This window comes from Mixophyes fleayi, chromosome 4 (assembly GCF_038048845.1).
Source record: "Mixophyes fleayi isolate aMixFle1 chromosome 4, aMixFle1.hap1, whole genome shotgun sequence".
In the NCBI taxonomy this organism is placed as follows: Eukaryota; Metazoa; Chordata; class Amphibia; order Anura; family Limnodynastidae; genus Mixophyes; species Mixophyes fleayi.
The window spans coordinates 59,742,514-59,768,933 of record NC_134405.1 but is presented as its reverse complement, the minus strand read 5'-3'; the positions used below and the strand labels follow the sequence as shown (position 1 = coordinate 59,768,933).

The 26,420-nt window shown below is 41.8% G+C and overlaps 1 protein-coding gene across 1 annotated transcript in view; it reads right to left on the bottom strand.

The window, feature by feature from the left end:
• Positions 1 to 19,885: 19,885 nt before the first annotated feature.
• Positions 19,886 to 26,420, bottom strand: part of EBF2 (EBF transcription factor 2) — a 65,238-nt gene continuing 58,703 nt past the window's right edge. The window contains exons 14-16 of the mRNA XM_075207187.1: positions 24,659 to 24,844; positions 24,241 to 24,408; positions 19,886 to 21,763 (exon numbers count right to left, since the gene is read on the bottom strand). Of these exons, the coding sequence (XP_075063288.1) occupies positions 21,732 to 21,763; positions 24,241 to 24,408; positions 24,659 to 24,844 (386 nt within the window). The 3' untranslated portion in view covers positions 19,886 to 21,731. The remainder of the gene's footprint in view (positions 21,764 to 24,240; positions 24,409 to 24,658; positions 24,845 to 26,420) is intronic.

The window sequence follows — 26,420 nt, the reverse complement described above, 5'->3', positions numbered from 1 at the left end:
AGGAGATCTCCAGCAACATGTATCAAGCGAGTTTGTAAAGCTGAGTATGGCTCACCTGCCTGGTTTTATTTTATGAATAAATTGTGGCAATAATTGATTTTCTGTCGCTGCATAATCAGCATAATCAGTGGTCAAAGCGGGCTGGTGTACGGTGGTACGCCATACCGCCACTTCTCCTTCTGCCTTCATTGTAAAACTATCATATTCCATTCATTCACATTTTCAATACCGCAACTTTTAAATTTCCACTTCGACCACTGCTCAGAATGATAAACAGACTCGTTATTACTGCTGTAACGATGAGAATGGGTTTTCAATGATTGCAGATCATTTGGGGTAAATATTTATTTTTTGCTATGAGGAGAAGACAACCATACCTCTTTGGGTAGTAGGATAAAGTTCCGATGAGGGGAAGAGGAAGCTGATTCGAAGAGTTGAGTGAGTCTTTCAAAATTTGATTTGTGACCTATTTTGCGGATTATACGGAATATCGAAAACCTGCAAATCCGTTTGTCGATCCACTAGTCTAAACAGCATTTACTACAAGAAGTCCTCTCCAGCTAGGTTGTCTACTACCAGGACTGTCTCTTGATGATGTGACTAATGTGTATTGGGTACGGGAGCGTATATGTCAGCATTGCTTTTTCAGATTCTGCTACACGTCTTTTGTTTTTGTTTTTACTTTGTTCTTTATTTTCTGTTATTTTGTTTTTACTTTTCAGATATTATTTAATTGTTAGATACCCAGTTAATAAGTCAGACTTACTTACAAATTTAACCACACTTACTGCAATATTTATTTGAAAGAAATAGAGGCACATGCAAAATACATTTGAGTCTCAATAAGAATAAAGCATATTCAAATAATTTGAATCATACCTATTGTGTTGTTTGAGTGGAAAATAAGGCTGGATACACACTACAGTGTTCTCAGCCGATTATCAAGCCAATCAGATGATAAACGACTGGTTGGCCCAAAATTAGTGTGTACCCTGCAACAATTGAACAATTATCGTTCCAAAGCCCATCGTATCGTTGAACAAGATTTTTAAACTGAACTAAAAATCTTGTTCAACGGTGGAAAGATGTCGTTCCAATCCTGCAGTGTGTACGCACCCATGACCGGCAGTGTCCATAGATCTCTATGGAGTCAGGATCTTTTCGCCCGATGGTTATGACAAATGAAGAGCACAGATCTGAAAGTAAATTGTGTAACACTTCAGTAGTGTGTACACAGGAATCGGCATGCTGATCAGAACTTTGTTTTCTTTTAGTCGTTGGTAAAATTGCTACAAATTTTCCATTGTTAGAATTTTCCTGTAGCGTGTATCCAGCCTAAGGGCTAGATTTACTAAGCTGCGAGTTTGAAAAAGTGGGGATGTTGCCTATAGCAACCAATCAGATTCTAGCTTTCATTTATTTAGTACCTTCTACAAAATGGCAGCTAGAATCTGATTGGTTGCTATAGGCAACATCCCCACTTTTTCAAACCCGCAGCTTAGTAAATCTAGCCCTAAGTGTTAATAAAACAGAGAGTTTATCTGGGCTTATTAAAACAAGATATGTTACATTAATATGAACCACAACTACTACTTAAGTGAACAAGACGGATCTCCAGCGTTGTTTTGTCCTTGTTCTGTGTACCCAAATTTAAGAAACCAAAAGTGTTTCAACTTTGGATGGATCACTTCTCTAAATGTCTCTAAATGTTACTTATATGGCCCAGGGAAAGCTGATTCTTTGCCACATGTCCAACCTACTTGAATAGTGTTCCTGCACTCTATCATTAATACTTGTTAATACTTATTTATACTGGATACTTAGGGACGTGAAGAAATAGAATAATAGGCCAAGGATAATTAATTTTTTTTACCCATATAAATCAAACCTATAATTGACTATAATATGACATCTTAGCTGGGACCTGTACAAACTGATGGATGGATCAGAGTGCAGTAGGTGCTTCCAGCCTCTTGGAGACACCAGTGAGAACATAACTTGTTGATATTTTACACCAAGCTGAATCCACGAGGACTTGACTCTGCTGCAGATTACCTGGAATGTTAATAACACAGCATATTGCTTAATAAAGTCTTATTTGAAATTATACTGGTATAGCTAAGTTAATCTTTTGATAGGAAAGTTAAAATATCTTAAAGGTATCCTAACATCTTTTTATTCCCTATTTATTTTTGTTTCCTAATGTAAATATTATGAGATGAATATATTAAAATCATAATTTAAGTATTATAAAGTTATTGACAATTATAGGTAAGCTATACTATACTGATTTTCTATCTCTGCCATAATGCATCCACCCTCATTACATCCTCCTATTCCCGGGTTACAGGACTTTTTTTTGGGCTGCACTCACACTCTATGGAATTCTCTCCCTTGCACAATAAGACTCTCCTCTGGTCTACAAACTTTCAAGCGTTCTCTGAAAACCCACCTCTTCAGACAAGCTTATAATATTCCTCAACCACCCTCTTAACCTCACTACATTACCCTATTACCACCTGTTAAACAATTTCACACAAGACAACTAAACCCTGACCAACATTGTTGTGTGACGGGATCATTTAGCTTATGAGTCACTTTTACCTTTGCAGTTTGGCTGGGCCGAAATGCAAAATGTAGACTTAACCTCATGTATCAAACTCCGATTGTCCCATAGATTGTAAGCTTGCAAACAGGGCCTTCTCACCTCTCTGTCTGTTTTACCCAGTGTGTTTATTAGTTTACTGTGTTTGTCCCCAATTGTAAAGCGCTACGGAATATGTTGGCACTATATAAATAAATTATGATGATGATGCCCCTTCCAAAGTGCTCTTGTCAATTGTATTCATATGCGGTGAACACACACAGACACACACACACACACACACACACACACACACACACACAGAGACACACAGACACACACAGATACATACACACACAGACACACATATACACACATACACACACACCCTCTCCATGAATATTTCAGCTAAAAGTATGCGATCGATGTAGCCTCTCACACTATATTGATCCGTCTGGCCGGTCCTCATTCAGGTGATTTAATACAGAGCTTCTCCTGGGTCCTCTATATGATCCCTTTTCCCGAGCATATTAAGGAGAAGCTGGACACCAAGCGGGCCGTGGTATCACCCCCACAGGCTTACAGCTGCTCAGGCGTGTCCATCATATTCATTAGCATCATAATACAAATACAAAGTCCCAACATGTTACACAGAGCTGCTATGTGGAACAACCTCACATACAACATACAGGGACGTCAGTGAGAGCTTGCAATCTAGACCCGTTTATTCCTGCTAGCTGCTGAGAGGTGTGAGAAGACTTTCTCCCAGAGGTTTAAGGAAAAAGCTGGTATGATTAGACTGGAGATGTCCCTATTGTAATGATTGTATTTACTGCATAGCGGCTGCGATATTCCCAGATGACATTACCACATACTGTATGTTCACCTTCTCTCTGTCACTATTTCCATCTCACTCTATTTAGCGCTACTGCTTATACTGAGAGCCGTCTCTTTGTCTTCTTGTTGACATCTCTCTCCCATTCCTCTTTTTTTAAGTGGGAGCCAGTGGTGTAAGGCCACCAAGCCTTTGTTTATTATATAGGTGAACTGGGCGCATGCGGAGGACAGCATAGTTAAGGGGACTGCACAGAAATACTTTTATACTGATTTTATTTACTTGTTTATTATTAATTTTATTTTTATTTCTTTTCTGAACCATCCAGTCAGTGTTAGGTGAGATGTGCTTAGGTGCACCTGCTTGCTGAGGAAAGCGTCTTTGGAAGGTATTCTAAACCAGTCTTCTAAAGGGTTCAAGATTCCGGCCTTCTAAAATAATGAAAATAATGTGGACACAGTGTTGAAGTCTGCCTATCGCCTGCACACAGTGGAGGCAGCCATTAGCTGATAATCATTAGAAAGCAACCTATCCGTTTAACAGAAACCAGTGACATAACTGAGGCGTGAGGCACTTAGCATGTCTGACTGACATTGGTTCAGTAATGTGTAGGTGCAGACCTGTCAAGTCTCCTGCCATTCTCCCGATCCTAAATGTTTCCCCCAATCCCCAGATTCCTTGAGACCTGGAGGTATATTTACTAAACTGCGGGTTTGAAAGAGAGGAGATGTTGCCTATAGCAACCAATCAGATTCTAGCTGTCATTATGTAGAATGCACTAAATAAATGAAAGCTAGAATCTGATTGGTTGCTATAGGCAACATCTCCACTTTTTCAAACCCGCAGTTTAGTAAATATACCCCCTGGAGGTAGCAAGGTCAAGCTTCACCCTCTACCCATTTCGTACAGACAGTAGTTAGAAAATATAGAGCAGTAGAGCAGAAGCTATGAAATGGGGGCACTTCTGCTTGGCATAATATGATCTGGGGGCACTTCTATTTGCCATAATAGAAAGTGAGGGCACCACTGTGTGACATAATATGAACTGGGGGCACTTCTAGTGCTACACATGCCCCTCCAGGAGTAAGCTGCAGCGCAGACTATCCCTCGCTCGGTTTCCCTGGGTGCACAACCTAATGAGATGTACTGTGCAACCTATGAATGGACCTTTAGGCTTGTCCTGCAGCCAGACCTCATATAACAAAGCTCAGTTTTGTGACTGAGTTCTGCATTGTGGTCATTCCTGCTGATCTTTAGAACAACTTATAAAAGTGTCAGAGACCACCTGGAGAGGGCGGTTTAATCCACTGGTATTATTATAAGTCTGCATGCCAACATATGTTATATGTGCCAGAACTGCGTGTGGGTCAGACAAACACTAGCTTTAAAGCCCCGAGCATTTGCATAGCGACATTAACACTTGCAGGGTGACTCCTGTTACTCATAATACGGTAGGAATCAGGTTTTACTCTCTGTATGAAAATGTATATACCATGGTGCCTTGCAATTTATAGTTCTTGAAAATGAATCTCTTGTGGCCCCAGAAGTCATTAACTGTTCTTGCATAAAACTCATCAGAGTTCACACCCAAAGCTTGTTTCTGCTGCTTGGCAAAGACACATGTGAGCAGTGCTAGTCTTTTTAGTGTGAGGAATTTTGCACCATCCAGTCGCTAATTAATCAGTTGCCATTTGTTGGCACAACATTTAATAAGCAGACTTGCAAAAGTGATTTCTCTTCATGGATCCCAATGTGAAATAATATGTTCTACTATTTTGCAGGCTAAGGATATTTACTGTTAAACTGTGATTTGTGTGTCCCTGTGTATCTGGTGACTTCTATCTAACAAGTTTCTAATTCTACTCTCGTAACAACTGAATGGGAAAGTAGTCGTCTGTGGAACTCTTAAACCTCATCTGCAGTCTTCTGTATATGCTTTTTTTTTTTATAAAACTACATTTTCGCAATGTATAATTAGAGGCATTGGAATGGGACCTGGGGATCATTATTATAATGTCTACCGCAGAATCCTACGATTGGAAGTGACTTTTTTTTTTTTTTTGGTGCATGATACATGCTTAATAATCTCTTTATGCACATGGAATGACGTCTGGCTAATCTTCTTACTCCATTCCATACCCAGAATACCATGGGGTATTCCACTGGATAGCTCCACTAATTAACTCCCACTAGGCAGCACCCTCCTAAACTCTGAGTAATCGTTTGTTATACTTGTACATATGGGGCCTGATTGATTAATGAAAGTAAGGCAAAAAAAATAGTAATTTCTCTCCTGGACAAAACCATGTTACAATGCAAGGGGTGCATATTAGTTTATTATTTTGTACATAAGCTAAGTACTGGCTGTTTTTTCATGTAGCACAAATACTTGATAGCTTTATGTTTACACTGAAATTTAAAATTGATCTAGGACATGTCCTATCATAACTATAAATCTGTCCCCACATTTTAAATTTACCTCGCCCTCTAATGCAACATGGTTTTGCCAAGGTCCAAAGTTACTCATTTTGTTTGCTTTACTTTACTTAATGACTCAGGCCCATGCAGTTCAAGTCTAAGTTTCTGGTCTATATACTTGACCAATGTCAAGCACACCTGTGCCTTTTCTTTTTGTAAGGTGATTGTGCCTTGGCCTAGCTAATAGCCACTTGACCTATTTCATTTAATTATAAAGAACTGTCATTGGGGTCAGATGAGTAAAGTAATTTGAGCAATGTTAAGAAATTTGCTCATTTGGCTTTATTTCAGGGTATCCTCTGAAGGGAAAAGTGAGTCCTACTGGGTTTTCCTGCTGCTAGGAAGACCTGGTTCTCCCACCCAGCCATCTGTAACCATACAACTGTGTGTACCGCAAAGACCATCTGAGGTAACCACCAACTGAGAATTACCAAATGTGTTACTCAAGGAGTAAGCAGAACTTCCCTATGTATTGGGGCCTACAAAGGGATATGGGTTGAATTGTATAAAACTCTCTGAAGGTACCATTGTTATCCTTCATATAGACTGCTAGCTGTGTTAACAAAATAATGTTTATATTTGTGGTAAAATGGGATGAATATAAACAGCCAATTCATGTAAGATGAGAAGATCTTGAATTTGGCAGGGATTTTAGCTCTCTAAAGAAAAATCTTACTTCTACTACATTTATGACTGTGATCCTTTATATTCAGATCTCTTTATATTTCTCTGTAGTTAATGTGCTTTTGTCATGCAAACCTCCCAACTTTTACCCACACAAAATCAGGGCAAATTAAGCTACACCCTGATCTGCATAAACCACACCCCCAACTAACACAAATCCCGCCCAGCTACCCACGCCCACTTTCAGGTCAACCACGTTTATTCTGTGTTAGCTCCAGTCCTTTCCAAGGGCACGAATTGCAAGGGGCGGATCTAGATTTTCTTTAGCGGCGGAATGTAGCAGAGCCCTGCCCACTCCTTCACTCTGATTGATGGATAGGTTGCACCTGGCGGTTGAGAAGCAGGCAGAATACCCGTCCCCTAGGTTTGCACCTAGTGTTTCTTACATATGATTGTAGGATCTTGGTTTGTTGGTGCATTTTGAGCTGATCTGTAAGTGTGGGAGCAAATGTCTTTACATGCCTAAAGGCAATGGGCTAGATTTACTAAACTGTGGGTTTGAAAAAGTGGAGATGTTGCCTATAGCAACCAATCAGAATCTATTTATCATTTATTTAGTACATTCTACAAAATGACAGCTAGAATCTGATTGGATGCTATAGGCAACATCTCCACTTTTCCAAACCTGCAGTTTAGTAAATATACCCTAATGTGTGACATTCTGTATGTATGTCTGCATTATACGTCTGAAAGGGGTATTAGAAAGTCAAATGGCAATACCATGAGGCTGGTTGCTAGCCTGGCAGTACATAATCAGCGCTTGTACCTACAGTTGGGGGAGGGTGTCAGTGGAAGTAATTTCATTAATCCTTATATGTCTATTTCAGTGAACTGAAGTAAATAGAACACATAGTGTCTTAAAAGTGGCTCCCGCGCCACAGACGCTCCCAACCGCAGGCACATGCGATGGGATATGTGGTCTATGTGCCCTCTTACCTCTCTGTCTGTATATATTACCCAGTATTGTTTTATTACTGTGCAATTGTAAAGCGCTACGGAATTTCCTGCCATTATATAAATAAGTGTTGATGATGATGATGATTGGAACTTGTAGCTTCCACTCCCATACCCGTTTGTATGTTTTTGCTGGTGTTATGAACAATAGTGAGAGCATGCTTTTTACTGCTAGTAGGTAACCGTCTTTAAGGAGACTGTGCAAACTGAGTGTGATTATTATATGCACACTATGCTATTATAAGAGTACACTTTTATGTGGAATTACATTTCTGTCTCTCCAACGAGCCACATATTACATCTACCCAAAATAACAAACATCATGTGTCATGCATAGAAATGTTCCATATTGTATGCATCAAGGGGCATTACTAAAACCAACATTCAACTGCAAAGTGTCGTCTGTATTCCACCCCGGACTCCCTATCTGTGTGATGTGAGGGGAGCTCGTTTCTGTGTTAGCTGTGTGAGATTGGGTGTTAATTGATGCCCTGTCAGTGGTAATATGATATGTCTGCAAACACAGTATGTGTGTGTGTATTACAACAACCGCAGCCTCTTTTGACACCAACTGCCCAAAATAGCATGTTTTACAATGGTCAGAAGGAATGGATATCATTTTTACATGGTGCAGATACACAAAGAAACTTATTGCTAGGGATGAAAATGAGCAGTAATTATAGAGGCCTCTCTGTGGGTCTCTGACACCACAATATGTATTTGTTTGTATTAAGTTATTTATGACCGCTGATGTCCAGGGCTGGAGCTCCCCACCTTCGGCACCGGCCCCTGCTTGGAGTGGGGTGGGAGAGCATTTTCTCTTCTTGGGAATGTGGCGCTGGGTTGTGACTTCATAACCAATCACCATATCCCCAGCCCATTACAAACATGGCGGAGCAGCTTCACAGGCAAGCTGGGGTGTTGCGGTGACAATCAAGACACTGCATGAGTGACATTATGTCCCTCATTCAATCTTTAAGGTGCACTTTACACCCTGGCGCCCTAGGGAACCGCCTAAGTTTGCCTAGTGTTATTTCCAGCCCTGATGATATTGCAGGAATTCCAAAAGACTTTTATTCTATGGTTTTCCCTCTCAACAATCACTTTCTTGGATGCATTGCTTTCACACTTGGTGGGTTCCAGGCTTCATTTTCACCATGGGCCCCATGAAATTAAACACCAGCCCTAAGGATCTGTCCTGCAGCAACAGCAGCAGGTAATGTTGGTCAACAAGTGGAAATGTAAAGAGACCAATCAGATGTTTGCTTTCATTTTGTATCCTGTCATAGAAAAGTAAGATAATCTGATTGGTTGCTATGGACAATGTGTGTGTTCCACTAGCTGCACGGAAACCTCAACTCTTTGGGAAAGTTTCTGTTTTGAGAGTATTTAGCAGGTTGTCCTTGAGGTCTTCCACAAGAGGTTTTAATTATATATAGAGATCCTGCAGAAATCAATTATAACCCATGGTCATGTTAGTGACTTTCCCCACAAATCAGTGGTGTTGTTGGTTTCTCGTTTTTAATGAGACCTCTGTTTTAGGTCTGAACATCCACATTGATTAGGGTTTAATTTGTTTTTTTACCCTGGGTTGACATATTAGTCCCGTGCTTTCTGATTTATACAAAAGCTGGCTGAGTGTCATTTATTAACAAAGTGCAAATGTGCAGTAATCTGTAACAATTAGCTTTGATTGCTCTAGCGTACCTTAGACATGAAAAGGAAATGTCTGATTGGTTGCTATAGGGTGCTGCAGATTTGCATTTTATTAGTAAATATGCCTAAAATTATACTATTGGGCTATGGTAATTAATATAAATCTCGTCTCTAATAGGGATGAGCGGACTCGGATTCTCGCAATCCGAGCCCACCCAAACAGTGCGGATCCGAGGCCGATCCGAGCACTGTTCGGGAACTTCCGGGCGGCAAACAGAGCCAAACCGAGGCTATGACATCCAAGTCTCGCGCCGGATCTCGCAAGACTCGGATGTCATAAATACTCACCTTGCGGGCGCCATCTTCATTCTGGCTGTGATCACTCGTGAGGGAGGTTGTAGTTACGGAGCTCCTGATCAGTTTAGTTGTTCTTTGTGCTTTGTCCAGTGCTCTGTCCTGCTGAGTCAAGTGGTGCTTTGTCCAGTGCTCTGTCCTGCTGAGTCTAGTGGTGCTGCCTGTGTCCTGTGCTCTGTTCTGCTAAGGGCATAGTTATTTCAAATTTATTCAAAAGTTATAAAAAATTAAAAAAATAATTATGAAAAACTTATACAATTTTTTTTTACAAAAAATATAAAAAAAATTAAAAAAATTAGTTTAAAAATACTAGGTACTGATATTTCAAAGTCAAACTACGTTCACTGTTGCTGCTGTACCAAAAAATAATAGGTACTGCTATTTAAAAGTCAAATTACGTTCTCTGTTGCTGCTGTACCCAAAAATAATAGGTACTGCTATTTAAAAGTCAAATTACGTTCTCTGTTGCTGCTGTACCCAAAAATAATAGGTACTGCTATTTAAAACTCAAACTACGTTCTCTGTTGCTGCTGTACCCAAAAATAATAGGTGCTGCTATTTAAAAGTCAAACTACGTTCACTGTTGATGCTGTACCAAAAAATAATAGGTACTGCTATATAACTCCAGTCCAGTGGTACTCTCCTGTGCCGCAGATAATTTGTAAAGGCTTTGCCGAGTGTGTGTGGTTTAGGGGTCCGCTTTCTTGTGCTGCATATAATGGAGTACCAAAATTTGGAGGATAAAGTAGGGAAAGATCAAGAACCACTTCCTCCTAATGCTGAAGCTGCTGCCACTAGTCATGACATAGATGATGAAATACCATCAACGTCATCTGCCAAGGCCGATGCCCAATCTCCTAGTAGAGGGCATGTAAAATAAAAAAAAACAAAGTTGACTAAAATTACCAAAAAAAGAAAATTAAAAACATCTGAGGAGAAACGAAAACTTGTCAATATGCCATTTACGACACGGAGTGGCAAGGAACGGCTTAGGCCCTGGCCCGTGTTCAGGACTAGTGGTTCAGCTTCACCCAAGGATCTAAGCCCTCCTCCTCCCCCTATCTCCAAAATATTTAAGAGAGCTATGCTGTCAGCAACAACAACAAAACAGCAAACAACTCTGCTTTCTAAACAGATGACATCACAAATCCCCAAGGCGAGTCCAAGGGTGTTGGTGGTTGCGAAGCCTGACCTTCCCATCACTGTACGGAAAGAGGTGGCTCCTTCCACTATTTGCAGCACACCCTCTGCATATGCTGGAAGGATCACCCACAGTGTAGATCCAGATTTCGATAATCAAGGTGTCAATGTTGTACACCGGGAGGAGGCTATTGATGTAGCTGGCACTGTGGAGGAACTTGATGATGAGGATGCTGATGTGGTTATTTTAAATGAGGCACCAAGGGCGGAAACAGTTGTTGTCCATGGGATGAAAAAGCCCATCGTCATGCCTGGTCAGAAGACCAAAAAATGCACCTCTTCGGTCTGGAGTTATTTTTATCACAATCCGGACAACAAATGTATGGCCATATGTACCTTATGTAAAGCTCAAATAAGCAGGGGTAAGGATCTTGGCCACTTAGGGATATCCTCCCTTATACGTCACCTGAATAACCTTCAAAGTTCAGTGGTTAGTTCAGGAACTGGGGCTAGAACCGTCATCAGTCCAGGGACACCTAAATCCCTTGGTCCTGTTGGATACACACCACCAACACCCTCCTCGTCAACTTCCTCCACGATCTCCATCAGATTTAGTCCTGCAGGCCATGTCACCAGCCAGACTGAGTCCTCTTCAATACGGGATTCATCCGAGGAATCCTGCAGCGGTACGCCTACTACTGCCACTGCTGCTGTTGCTGCTGGTAGTCGGTCATCTTCCCAGAGGGGAAGTCGTAAGACCGCTACGTCTTTCACCAATCAGTTGACCGTCCAACAGTCGTTTGCCCTGAGCACAAAGTACGACAGTAGTCACCCTATAGCAAAGCGTATAACTGCGGCTGTAACAGCTATGTTGGTGTTAGACGTGCGTCCGGTGTCCGCCATCAGTGGAGTGGGATTTAGAGGGTTGATGGAGGTATTGTGTCCCCGGTACCAAATCCTGTCGAGATTCGACTTCACTAGGCAGGCGATACCAAAGATGTACAGAGAAGTACGAACAAGTGTCCTCAGTGCTCTGAAAAATGCGGTTGTACCCACTGTACACTTAACCACGGACATGTGGACAAGTGGTTCAGGGCAAACGAAGGACTATATGACTGTGACAGCCCACTGGGTAGATGCATCGCCTTCCGCAGCAACAGCAGCAGCCGCATCAGTAGCAGCATCTCCACAACGGCTGCTCATGGCAAGGCAGGCAACGTTATGTATCACAGGTTTTAATAAGAGGCACAACGCTGACAACGTCTTAGAGAAAGTGAGGGAAATTATCTCCCAGTGGCTTACCCCACTTAGACTCTCCTGGGGATTTGTGGTGTCAGACAACGCCATTAACATTGTGCAGGCATTACATATGGGCAATTTCCAGCACGTCCCATGTTTTGCCCACACCGTTAATTTGGTGGTGCAGCATTACCTCAAGAGTGACAGGGGTGTGCAGGAGATGCTTGCGGTGGCCCGCAAAATTGCTGGACACTTTCGGCATTCTGCCAGTGCCTACCGCAGACTCGAGCAACATCAGAAAAGCCTGAACCTGCCCTGCCATCACCTCAAACAAGAGGTTGTGACGCGCTGGAACTCCACCCTCTATATGCTGCAGAGGATGGAGGAGCAGCAAAAGGCCATTCAAGCCTACACAGCCACCTACAACATAGTTAAAGGAGTGGGGATGCGCCTGAGTCAAGCGCAGTGGAGACTGATTTCCGTGTTGTGCAAGGTTCTCCAGCAGTTTGAACTTGCCACACGAGAAGTCAGTTCCGACACTGCCAGCTTGAGTCAGGTGATTCCCCTGATCAGGCTGTTGCAGAAGCAGCTGGAGAAAGTGAGGGAGGAGCTGTTAAAGCATTGCGATCCAAAAAGCATGTAGCTCTTGTAGATGAAGCCCTTCGTACGCTTTGCCGGGATCCGAGGGTGGTCACTCTTTTAAAGTCAGAGGAATACATTCTGGCCACCGTGCTCGATCCTCGGTTTAAAGCGTATGTTGTGTCTCTGTTTCCGGCGGACACAAGTCTACAGCGGTCCAAAGACCTGCTGGTCAGGAGATTGTCCTCTGAAGAGGACCGTGACATACCAACAGCTCCACCTTCATTTTCTTCCACACCTTTGGCTGCGAGGAAAAAGCTCAGTTTTCCTAAAAGACCCGCTGGTGGGGATGCTGAGAACGACTGGTCCGGACTGAAGGACCTTCCAACCATTGCAGACATGTCTACTGTCGCTGCATTGGATGCTGTCACAATTGAAAAAATGGTGGAGGATTATTTTGCTGACACCATCCAAGTAGACATGTCAGACAGTCCATATTGTTACTGGCAGGAAAAAAAGGCAGTTTGGAAGCCCCTGTACAAACTGGCTCTATTTTACCTGAGTTGTCCCCCCTCCAGTGTGTACTCCAAAAGAGTTTTTAGTGCAGCGGGGAACCTGGTCAGTGAGCGGCGAAGGAGGTTGATTCCTCAGAACGTTGAAAAAATGATGTTCATAAAAATGAATTATCAATTCCTCAATCAAGTACAGACTGCCCTCCAGATAGTACAGTGGGACCTGTGGTTGTGGAGTCCAGCGGGGACGAATTGATAATGTGTGAGGATGAGGAAGTACACACTGAAGGGGGAGAGGAATCAGAGGATGAGGATGAGGACGACATCTTGCCTCAGTAGAGCCTGTTTAGTTTGTACAGGGAGAGATGAATAGCTTTTTTGGTGTGGGGGCCCAAACAAACCAATCATTTCAGCCACAGTTTGGTAGGCCCTTTCGCTGAAATGATTGGTTTGTTAAAGTGCGCATGTCCTATTTCAACAACATCAGGGTGGGTGGGAGGGCCCAAGGACAATTCCATCTTGCAACTCTTTTTTTGGCATTATGTGACCGTTCAACAGTCGTTTGCATTGAGCACAAAGTACGACAGTAGTCATCGTATGGCAAAGCGGATAACTGCGGCCTTAACAGCTATGTTGGTGTTAGACGTGCATCCGGTGTCCGCCATCTGTGCAGTGGAATTCAGACCATTTGAAGGCGGAGGTATTGTGGCCCCGGTACCAAATTGGGTACTGGGGCCACTCCACTACGCAGTCCAGATAGATGCGTATTACATATTAAACTACGTTCAATGTTGCTGCCAAATTAAAACAAAAGTAAAATGCCCTGTCATAATAGAAAACAAGAGGTAGTGACGCGCTCGAACTACACCCTGTATATGCTGCAGAGGATGTAGGAGCAGCCATATGTGCAGTGGAATTTAGAACAGTTGAGGGAGGTATTGTGGCCCCGGTACCAAATTGGGTACCGGGCCCACTCCACTACGCAGTCCAGAAAGCTACCTCGGTGCAACGTTTTGGACTAAAAACAATATTGTGAGGTGTGAGGTGTTCAGAATAGACTGGAAATTAGTGGAAATGATTGTTATTGAATGTTATTGAGGTTAATAATAGCGTAGGAGTGAAAAGAAACAAAAAAAAATGGATTTTAGCACTTTTTATTCTTTTCTAAAAATAAATCAGAACCCAAAACCCTAAATCAGAACCAAAACCTTTCGTCAGGTGTTTTGGCAAAACAAATCAGAACCCAAAACCTCAAGCTAATCAGAACCCAAAACACTAAAAGTGGCAAGTGCACACCCCTAGTCTCTAAACAGGTCCACAATTCAGAGAGAATAACACATTTTTGAAAGCAGCTAAGATATTGTTGTGTACATTTTGTATGGCATGCTGGCCATGTTGGTGTGTGAAGGAGCACATGCCTCGCGCCTCATTGACGTGCCTTTTCATATTACCCAATAAAGACTACCTCCATTGTGCATAGGTGATGGGTGCACTTCAACCTCTATGAAGGTTACACACAGCTCTAGCACCACGGCATCTGTGATTTTATGTGATTTCAATTCATCGCAAGTGGCTCATGCCTCAGCGACATCACAACTCTTAGCAAATTGATAGATTGCATTTTCCTGAATGAATGCCTCCACTGTGTGTAGATCTTAGTTCCTCAATCTTAGTTTTTACAATGCAATGTTAATGTTTTCTAAGTACCGCTAGGGTATCTTCAATATTATTATTTATTTGCTTATAAGGCGCCACAGATTCCGTAGTGCCGGATACAGAAGCAAGTAATAAATAACTGAGGTAATACATATAAGTAGCACAGTGTTTGTAATGCTATGGGGACTCACACAGAGTGCAGCAAAAGATGTAACAGGATGTTTGAGGGACAGTAGGCAAACGTGGGACAATAGGTAAAGAGGACCATGCCCGTGGGGGCTTACATTCTAAAGGGAGGGGTAGTGAGAGACAGAAGGACCAACTGGGAGCAAATTGAGATGGCAGGCGAGGAAGAGGAGGTGATGGATAGAATTGTTAGGAGGTGGTAGGATAGGCGAGCTTGGAAAGGTGAGTTTTGAGTGAGTTTGAAGGACTGAAGGTTGGGGGAGAGTCAAGTGAGACAGGGTAGGGAGTTGCAAAGACTAGGGCAGCACGGCAGAAGTCTTAGAGATCAGCATGGGAGGAGGTGATGAGAGGTCACAGGCTGAGCAGAGTGGCTGGGTAGGTATGTACCTCGAGACAAGGTCAGAGATGTAAGTGCCCCTTGATATGTATAAACATTGTTCAAAGTCCCCCTCAATCTGGGTTAATTTACATCATGGTCCTCCTCATACATTTAAATGTTTTAAGAATTCCCCGCCCATCTCTTTAGTTTTGTATAGTTTTGCTAATAAATGTAATGTTATTTTGAGCTATGTTCATCAGACTGAATTACCCTTAGGCTGCATGTATGACAGGTTGAGAATCTAGGATGTAGATTACGGATACACATATATCTTCTACAACAGGCCTGTCCAACCTGCGGCCCTCCAGGTGTTGTGAAACTACAAGCCCCAGCATGCTTTGCCAGTAGACAACCTGTTGATAGCTGGAAGGGCATGCTGGTACTTGTAGTTTCACAACATCTGGAGGGCCGCAGGTTGGACAGGCCTGTTCTACAACATATCACACGGAAGTACATGTTAGTACTACTAACTATGCCCAAAGTGGCTTGACTTCTGGCCGGGATTGTAAAACAACTCAAACAGCAGAATATAATCAAGGACAAAAGCCTCTAGATACAAAGCAGCCACCAGTATATTGGTGACTTGGGTTTGTGCTAGAATCAGCGGGTGACCTTATTATCTCCTTGGTGAAATGAAGCTATGGAAGACTCTGCATACATAAACATACATTGCACTAAGTATAGCTATGCATGTCTATAAATATAGGTGTTTGCGGTAATGCAGATATATGCAAATGAGTATATATTGCTCTGCAGAGATTGTGCTCTCTCTACATGTGAATTTGCATTGCCTGCATATTAATACTCTCTAATTTGCATAAACATGTAAATTGCTGTCTGGGCTTCTCAGGTAGTTGCAGGGTTAATCTCCAAGGTGTGGGTAATGGGTTTAGTAAAGACAGATAAATTATATTTATATGTTTATTAAATAACATATGTTCCCACCTACATGTCTTCCCATTCATATTAATTCCTGTTAGAAAACGTGGAAAATGTGACATATTTAGCTCACCTAAGCCACATAGAAAATTAAATACTAACTTTTTTTTCTGTGTATTTTCCTGTGTATCTTACGGATAAACTTTGAAATTGTCCATTGTAAAATTTAGTTTAGTTTTAGTTTGATTGTAATAAAATGATAATACTCAGATGATGTAATGTATCATGGGTAAAAGACAAGAAGGGTTGTTTGTTACGTGCAGGGCGAAGCCTCTAAGCATTTCTACCCAGTGGTTGACCAAAGCATTATTCTGCCTGTTCATTCCTATCACATGCACACCAGAACATCTGTATTACAGTAGGGTCCACTGTAAAAGGCAAACTTTTTAGTCATTGGTAGACCTAAAAACCAGGTATAAAATACTAATTTGGACTTTCACAGAAAGAAATTCTTTGACATGAAAACCCCCCATTACTCTAGTTGTTGTGGCGACAGGGGCTTTCAGGTAGAAAATAATTAGGATATGACATCTCCTAGCAGTCTACTAAACATGTATGCAGATTATCTAATAATTATCTAATAATCTTTATTGCTTTTAGAGGCCACTAACAACCCAATAAAATGTCACTTTAAAAAAGTATATATACTTTTTTGCATATGGTTTGGAGCAAAATAACAATTTCAGGGAGAAAAATTAATATCCCAGAATCAAAGAAAACTACATAATTTGCATATACTATACAGGAACTTTTATCTGCAAATCGGTTAACCAGAACCTTCAGAAAATGCAGATAAAGATGTAAATAATTGTTGTTGCTTGGTGATAAAGTTCTACACACAGACATGATCACCAAGTGACTCCTCCTACAATACACTGAGAGGAGCACTGCTAAACAAGTTTAACATCTGCTCACTCTCATGATTAAATTGAGCCATAAATGAGGCTAAACTGCACTCCAATTTAGGGGAAAACTGGCAAAAATAATACTTTATTGAATGGAGTCATATTGATATGGTTGGAGGCTGAACATTAATGTGATGTTTATACATTTGCATAGTACGTGGTTTCAGAATTTTCTGCCTCTCTGCTATTTTAGGCAGTCGGACGTCTTGCACTTTACAGGGCGCTTGAAGGGCCATCCAAGTGCAACCAAGGTGCTTTGCTTGGCATCGGATTTATTCATAAATGACCACTATTACATGGAGCACTGATTTTTTTTTTAATAGAAAGCCCGGTAACAGTGCTTGTGTGTCCTAAGTGACGAAAAAAGGTGAAAAACCAATAACGTGCACAAAGGGTGCAGAACTGGCCTTCCTCTAAAGAAGAAAGGCCCTAATCAAAAGGTTCCTTAGGGGACAAGGGTCTCCAGACCCACTTCACTGCAAGGCTAGGGGGCCCCTTTTGCCATTGGGATCCGCCGGCACGACAAACTTGCCCATACCCTGGAAGGGAGGGTATCGATGGGTTCAGGGGGGCTGGAACCTAAGGGCCACACAGCCCCCCTAGATCTTTGGGGATGCAGACAGAGCCCATAAGGGCCTACCTGCACCCCTGAAATCCGTGAAGCTAAGAACACTAAAGTGAAAGTGACAAACAAAAAGGTGTAATAAATAGTAAACTAAATAAGTCAGAGTGATTACGGCCCCATCCTCATGGCTGGGCTACTATAAAAAAAAATCCTGCCCAACCATAAAGCCGGGGCAAAAAGGAAGGCGAGTGCTTAAGATGAAGTGGTCTGATGTGCTAGGTGCCAACAAAATCACATGCTTTAAGGATGAACCAGTGATTTATGGCACCACCGGGTCACCACTCCAGGGGTACATTAGTCCCAGGCTTTCCACGTGGCCTTCCGGCCCTCTGGCCAGAGGACCAAGTACAGCTCTGCCACAACTGCACTTGGTCTTAGCCAAAAGGCCGAGAAGCGAGGAGCACTGATAAAGAATTTAAAGTAAAGGGGAGCATCAGGACATGAAGGGAAAGACAAAGTCATCTATACATTTATTTCAGTATACTTAAGGCATGGTGCTGCAACCTATGGAAATAGCCAAACACTCCGGATAATAAAGTTTCTACAATGGAAAAAACGGTTTCTTCTCTGTGGAAAATGTATATAGACTGAAATCTATACCACAATGGAAATTATATGGAATCCTGGGGGGATTTGTTTGTTTTTTAATTGGGTGTAATATGATGGGCTTCTTATGTAGCCTGATGTCATGTTTACACTATGAAGTAATATGACTTTAGGGTTATTTCACTTCACAATAAGAGTTACATAGATGTTACAGACTTTTCAGAGGTTTGGAATAACATGGAAACAAATAGTTCAAATGATGTGAACTGATGTAGCATCCAATCAGATCACTTATAATAAATGCAATAATCTAATTGGTTACCAATTTTGTGTATTGTAATTCTCTGCACCTTCAGGTTTTCCTTGCCAATCTTGGCATGAACCAACGGAAATCTCTCAGTAGATTCACATTATCAGTGTAAGCACGAATAGACTTCTGCAATAGATCATACTTGCCAACTCTCCCGGAATGTCCAGGAGACTCCCGAAAGTATCCCACATACTGCTATTTGATGGCCAAAATGATGCAATTTGTGGGGAATTGCGTCATTTTGGACCCGCCCCCGCGACAAAATAACGTTATTGTCGCCAGGGTGGGGCCAAAATGATGCGATTGACCGCGCCGCCCCCTCCCACCCTCCAACCATGCCCTTTGCCTGGGATCTCCTGGAATTCAATGTTAAAAGGTTGGCAAGTATGCAATAGATTTAATGGATGTAGAACTGATATAAATCATTAAGTGGATTTTTAAGATACAGCAAATCCTCTCTAACATAGGAACTCAGTTTTCACTTCATAAAATCCTGTCCATAGCAACCAATCAGAAACTTACTTTCATTTTCAAAAGTACACTAGAGAAATGACAGATGTGATCTGATTGGCTGGTATTGGTTACAGTTTAACACCATTTTATTTATGAAGCCCAATTTGTCTTTAAAATATAGAAAATTGCTGCCCAATTTGTCTGTAAAATATAGAAAATTGCTGTATAATAAAGTTTGAGTACAGCTTTTTTTAATTTAACAGATTAATTTCAAGTGAAGTTGTTGCAGATTATCAGGACAGGATCACACAGTGCTGGGATTATATATAATGTCCAGTGATCTCTTGACTGCAGATTATCAGGACAGGATCACACAGTGCTGGGATTATATATAATGTCCAGTGATCTGACTGCAGATTATCAGGACAGGATCACACAGTGCTGGGATTATATATAATGTCCAGTGATCTCCTGACTGCAGATTATCAGGACAGGATCACACAGTGCTGGGATTATATATAATGTCCAGTGATCTGACTGCAGATTATCAGGACAGGATCCCACAGTGCTGGGATTATATATAATGTCCAGTGATCTCCTGACTGCAGATTATCAGGACAGGATCACACAGTGCTGGGATTATATATAATGTCCAGTGATCTGACTGCAGATTATCAGGACAGGATCACACAGTGCTGGGATTATATATAATGTCCAATGATCTGACTGCAGATTATCAGGACAAAATTATATAGTGCTGGGTTTATATATAATGTCCAGTGATCTCAGTACAGATTATCAGTCTTGATTTCCGAGTGTCTATAAGTGTAGCACATACTTGTACATAATAACAAACCAAGCAGAAACTGTATTTATACAAAATCCCATAACATGAGATTTAATCTCAATGGACATCTCGAGATAAAACAAAAAAACAACAGTATTATTATTTGTCTTTTTTCCTAACAAAGCCGATATCATGAAAGCAGCACTTTAAAATCCTAGAGAAATAAGAACTGTTACGGAATGTTTCATGTTCTACCATCTGCCCCCTCCTCCTGACTACACGTTAAGATAAATAGCTATCAGTGCCCAACAGTTATAGTAGGTCTAATCTAGCTTTGATGAAGTCTGAAGTCCAAAAAGTAATACATTCACTGGTACACAAAAACATAAATCAAGTAAAGAAAATTAGCGAGAAAAACAAAAATATGTATACAATCATTGTTTCTGTTTTGATGAAGTAACACAATATTAGATAACATTGGACCAAATATGTATTGCTTTGTGGACTTGTATTGCAAAGTGCTCATTTTTAATCTTTTGTGTGCAAGCAGATTTTTGTTGTTTAGGTGCTGATGTTATGGACCTGATCACGCTCTTGTATATATATCCCTTTAAGGTTTGTGCCAACAATTTACATGTTTTGAGTCTTCTTTCCTCTCTTAGGAATACTGTCCTGCTTGAATCTACTTCACGTAAGGTATGTATTAATATATTTTGCAGAAAATCTCCTTGGAAATCAGGAATGATCCCTGTGGGTTGTACTGTGACCCTTGCAACGAAAATAGGTGTACTGTACCTGCAGCGCTGAGAGAACAGTAGGGGATGCTGCTAGACAGGCAGGGTGCAATATAATTAATGGACATCTGGGAGAATTTAAACATAGAGGGAAAATGGCTGCAAACCAAGACCATTTAAATATAAAGTGACTGCATCGTTACTTTGCTTATTAACCTTAACAGTCAGAGCTACTGTTTGACTTCCAATTTTATGCAATCTAAATGTAATAATGAATTAACTTGCTTTCTAAGTTCTCTGCAAACCATGACGCTAATTGGCACAGTGCTCATAGAAGGTTAAAATGAACCATCTCCATGTACAGCCTATTTTCAGCACATTGGTTCTGCTTTATGGCACCATGTGACCACTACCGGAAGTCTAGGTCAGATAACATTATTATTAATATAGGTTCTAGGAAAGAGAGCTTATAGATAGCAACCTGTGAATAGGGAGCAATATATGGGTAGGTGAGACCAACAGGAACCAGGGTTTAGGTGCATGCAACCCTATACAACACCCTCAAATGTGTATTATCTGTGAGACTATGTCTCCCGTCACCCATCTCATTATTTATTATTATGTCGATTTTTTTTCCTACCTCTAAATACAATAAGTTACAAGTTTATTCAATTAAATAATGTAAAACATATTCAAAATAAAAAAATGTAAGCGTTTAAGCAGACACGTGTAGCATAGGAAGCAGGCTATCCTTGAAGATAAGACTGCACAGTCCTCCCTGCCAATACCCTGTTCAGTTCCTTTTGTAAAATGTTTTTTTTTTTGTTTTTTTCTTCTCGAGGCGCAAACATAAACTTGGTATCAGAAAAAGTTGGTTGAAAATAGAAATAGTTTTTTTTTTCCTACAAAGAAGAAAAAAAAAAGAAAGAGTATCCAAAATATTCCATGTAGTTGTCTGACGAATTCTCAGCTCTGTACAGGATTCATTTGAGTTCGTTTTCCACCATTTAGGCTTAAGATGCGTATTTCCTCACAGGCAACTTGTTATGGAGGGTGGTGGGTCTCCGTAGAAGAGGACCAAGAAGCCTCTTCGCTGTGTAGATCCAACCTCAGACGTGGACCTCACCACGACACGCAATGTCCTCCTGACGCGTTTCTTCCACTTCTATTAAATATACAAACAGTCCAATTCTGTCTCACATAGGAGGGACAACCAACCCAGTCATAGCTAAAAGCAAAATGAATGAGAAATAGTCAGGTATCAAACCAGGGAAGAAAGTCGCTTTTCATATTACTTAAAATTATGGTATATTAAAACGGAAATCCACACAAAATAAAAAATACAAAAACATATCCCCAATTGCTAAAAATAAATAAATATAAATTAATTTTCATATTTCTAATGTCCTGTGTTGAAAAAACTAAGCATATATTTCAAAATTTTCTACCCTAATTACGTGTGTGATTTCAGCCAACATGTATCAAGTGACTTTGAAAAAAACAGAAGTCTGAGCTCAGCGTTGTTATCAAACAGCAGCTCTCCTCTCGTCTACGGCAAAGATTATTTTACAACTAATTGCTACAAAGACAGTATTATAAGCATCCAAATGTGCAGAAAGGAATACAAACAATCCGTTCAGTTTAGGAAACCTACTGTGGCACAGCCTGATTGGAGAGATATGAAGCGGGCGGTATGTGTGAGACACTTTGTACATGCGCCTGTGTTATATAATGTTGCTTAGAGTGAGTCTCATTGTCCTCGGCAAGCCGTATGAATCACACATGTACACACAGCCTGCACTATATCTGATGTATAGCACAGGCTGGTTTCCTGCCTGGCTCCTCATCTTCCCTCTGCCCTGCAGAGTTTTGCTGGCAGTGAAGGGATGAGGGTAGCTCCCTTGGGTGTGAGGGAGACCTTTCTGAGCCCAGTGCTGAAAGACCGGGCCTGAGAGTGAAACAAGATCCAGGGATATTCCCCAACCCCTCTACTGCTCAGGTTACCATCACAACATATAACCACTTCACTGCCAGAACACATGGTGCCCTGCATCTATACATACGCGATTGAGTCAGTCAGGTCTGAATTGTAGAAGTGTGAGGGATTTGAGGCGTAACAGACAAGATACTGTTATAAAAATATTTAAATTTGTTGAATTATTCTATATAATTATATATGTTTTACCATTTAACCTTCCTGTCCCCTTTTATAAGTATTATGGGGTTCCTTCCCTCTGAACCCCTGTACTGGTAGGGCCCATGGGTAATTAGGCTGAGCCCTATGTGGGCCCTACCTCCTGCTCTCATCCCACTTCAGCCCTGTGACGTTTCAGGTCCCCGCGCCAGGGGCTGAAACAACGCGATCGGCGGCCTGAAGCTGATCAATGATAAGAGCGGGAGGAACGGCTGGAGTAGGGATCGGTTTTCAGGTTACGCACAAATCAACCCCTCCACTGTAGTGGCCCAAAATAATGATAGATCCCAAAAGCATGGAGGAGGGCGTTAGTTTTCACAATCCGCAATTAAAAAGTGGAATTATCCTTTAAAAGCCTCTCTCGCTTGCTAATATTTTTGTATAAATGCTTTGTGAAAACCCTATATTATAACTGGCACTATCAAATCAAAAACAATACATTACGCAGTACACTTATGAACAGGAGAAATGTTACACAAAGGGCTATATTTACTAAACTGCGGGTTTGAAAAAGTGGAGATGTTGCCTATAGCAACCAATCAGATTCTAGCTATCATTTATTTAGTACATTCTACAAAATGACAGCTAGAATCTGATTGGTTGCTATAGGCAACATATCCACTTTTTCAAACCAGCAGTTTAGTAAATCTAGCCCAAAGTCTGCTACACTGGTAAACTCCCTTGACTCAGAACACATAATAATGCACTGCATGTTTACAATTCTCCGAGTCTATTACATTCCACAGAAATTAGAGAAGGGTATGGTATACATAAATGGTAGCTCCTTGTGCCTACATAGGAGAGTGCTGCCGAGTGTAAGTATATATGAAATGTTATGAGTGGCCCTGTCACTTTCTCCCCTCCAGTCAAGCAGAACGCAGCAGCTTCATGCTGTGATTCCTGCAGAGATTTCCCAGCAGCCTCTCTGCTCAGCCTACTGACAGGCCTGTGAGTCCCTACGGCAGAGGGACAATGGAGCTCAGATATAACTAGTGGGGGATTGCAAATCACTCATGAGGGAGTCCCAGAAAGACGGATTTAACAGCGAAAGAGTAGCTCCACTACATGGACATGTGATCAACAAACAGAATACATATATATCTGTATATATGTATATATATATATATATATATATATATATATATATATATAACTTATTTATTAAAATTTGATAAAGCTTTGTCTGAGGTTCTCCTGTGGCCGGCATACATGGGGGGCGGAGTCTATTCAGAACCATGTGATTACAGCCATCTTATCAGCGAGATGTCTATATATGAGGAAGAAAAGATGACAGCCCTCAGCTTTTACCTCCTAGTCTGCCAGTCTACCCCCAAATGCAGAATATTTTTAATTATCCCTCAGAGTAGATCCAAAAATCAACAGTGACTGAATAAAACAAAGGAGGGTCATGTCCTGGCTTCACTGAAATGCTGTCAGTCCGTTTAAAAATATACCTAATACGCTGTAACAAATTTTGGTTTTAAAATGTTTGATTCACAGTGTGTCCTCACCTCGGAAACCATTACCATTTCCACTAGGGCAGGCTGGAGATGGGGAACCCTGCGGTCGGATAACTGGGGCGAAGGCACTCTTCTGTTTCATGGAGGGGAAGACGGAGGAGGAGAAAGGCAGGATGGATGAACTTCCAGAAGATCCCAACGGTGGGCTGGAGGACATGACTACAATAAAAGAATGGGCACAGTCAGTTTAGGGGCAAATCAACGCTGGAAGCTGGAGTGTTCTTGGGCTATATTCTACATATCATTACTATGTACTATAGTAGAACACTTACTTTGTTTATTATTGCTTGTTTATCTTAATATACTCTAGAAATATGTCAATTGTGGCTCTAATATAAATGGAGATTTGGGTATACAAATGTACAACATGGTTATGTAGCAGAGAATGGGGAAATTGTTGGATACTCACTGCCATAGGGTGACGTAGTGGGCGAGCCATTGATGAATCCAGGAGACCCAGGGACTCCCAGGTTGGACATGGGGACATTGCTGTAGCCATTCATGCTGTTATTGGGGGTGCTGTAATTAGACTGCTGGGGGGTGGAACTTGTGGAATAGCCACGTGGGGAGATACTGCTTGTATTCCGGATGTAACCTGAGGAATACGAGAATACAAGAGATCAGCAGAAGGCAGAGGGAGACAGCAGAATAGAAGAACAGGTGAGAAGGGCGGACAGATAGAGCAGGATGCGGAGGCACTGGATGAAAGGGAGAAGGTCAGGGAAAGTAAGCAGAGGATAGATAGACAGAGCAGGATAGACAGACAGGGAGAAAGAGGAAAGGAGTCACAACAGAAGTCAGATAGAGCGTGCACAAGACACTGGTATGGGGATGTATAGAGGAAATAGTGAGGGATAGAGTGCAGCAGCGGCAAGCAGGGGGCAATACAGGAGAGATAAGACGGAGAGAGCGTTGGAGTGACAGTTAGGAGAAGAATAAGGGAGATAAACAGAGATAGGCAGGTGGAAGCAGAAGAAATAGAGAGTGAGAGCACAAGTGACAGGTAGGGGGATGTTCAAAGGAAATAGACAGGGAGAGAGCAAAAGAGACAGGTAGTACAAAGGAAGGTAGGAGAAGAACAGGGGAAATAAGTAGAAAGAGCATAAGAGACATGCAGGGGCTAATGCATGAGAAATAGACAGGGAAGTAGAATGTGAGAAACAGGCAGAGATATAACAGGGGAGACAAACAAGGAGAAAGCAGCAGCGACAGACGGGTAGAACAGAGTATAGAGAGCAGCAGAGACAGACAGGGGTAGAACAGAGTATAGAGAGCAGCAGAGACAGACAGGGGTAGAACAGAGGATAGAGAGAAGCAGAGACAGACAGGGGTAGAACAGAGGATAGAGAGAAGCAGAGACAGACAGGGGTAGAACAGGATAGAGAGCAGCAGAGACAGACAGGGGTAGAACAGAGGATAGATAGCAGCAGATACAGACAGGTGTAGAACAGAGGATAGAGAGCAGCAGAGACAGACAGGGGTAGAATAGAGGATAGATAGCAGCAGAGACAGACGGGTAGAACAGAGGATAGAGAGCAGCAGAGACAGACAGGGGTAGAACAGAGGATAGATAGCAGCAGAGACAGATGGGTAGAACAGAGGATAGATAGCAGCAGAGACAGATGGGTAGAACAGAGGATAGAGAGCAGCAGAGACAGACGGGTAGAACAGAGGATAGATAGCAGCAGATACAGACAGGGGTAGAACAGAGGATAGAGAGAAGCAGAGACAGACAGGGGTAGAACAGAGGATAGAGAGAAGCAGAGACAGACGGGTAGAACAGAGGATAGAGAGCAGCAGATACAGACAGGGGTAGAACAGAGGATAGAGAGCAGCAGATACAGACAGGAGTAGAACAGAGGATAGAGAGCAGCAGATACAGACCGGGGTAGAACAGAGGATAGATAGCAGCAGAGACAGACGGGTAGAACAGAGGATAGAGAGCAGCAGATACAGACGGGTAGAACAGAGGATAGAGAGCAGCAGAGACAGACGGGTAGAACAGAGGATAGAGAGCAGCAGAGACAGACAGGGGTAGAACAGAGGATAGAGAGAAGCAGAGACAGACAGGGGTAGAACAGAGGATAGAGAGAAGCAGAGACAGACGGGTAGAACAAAGGATAGAGAGCAGCAGAGACAGACGGGTAGAACAGAGGATAGAGAGCAGCAGA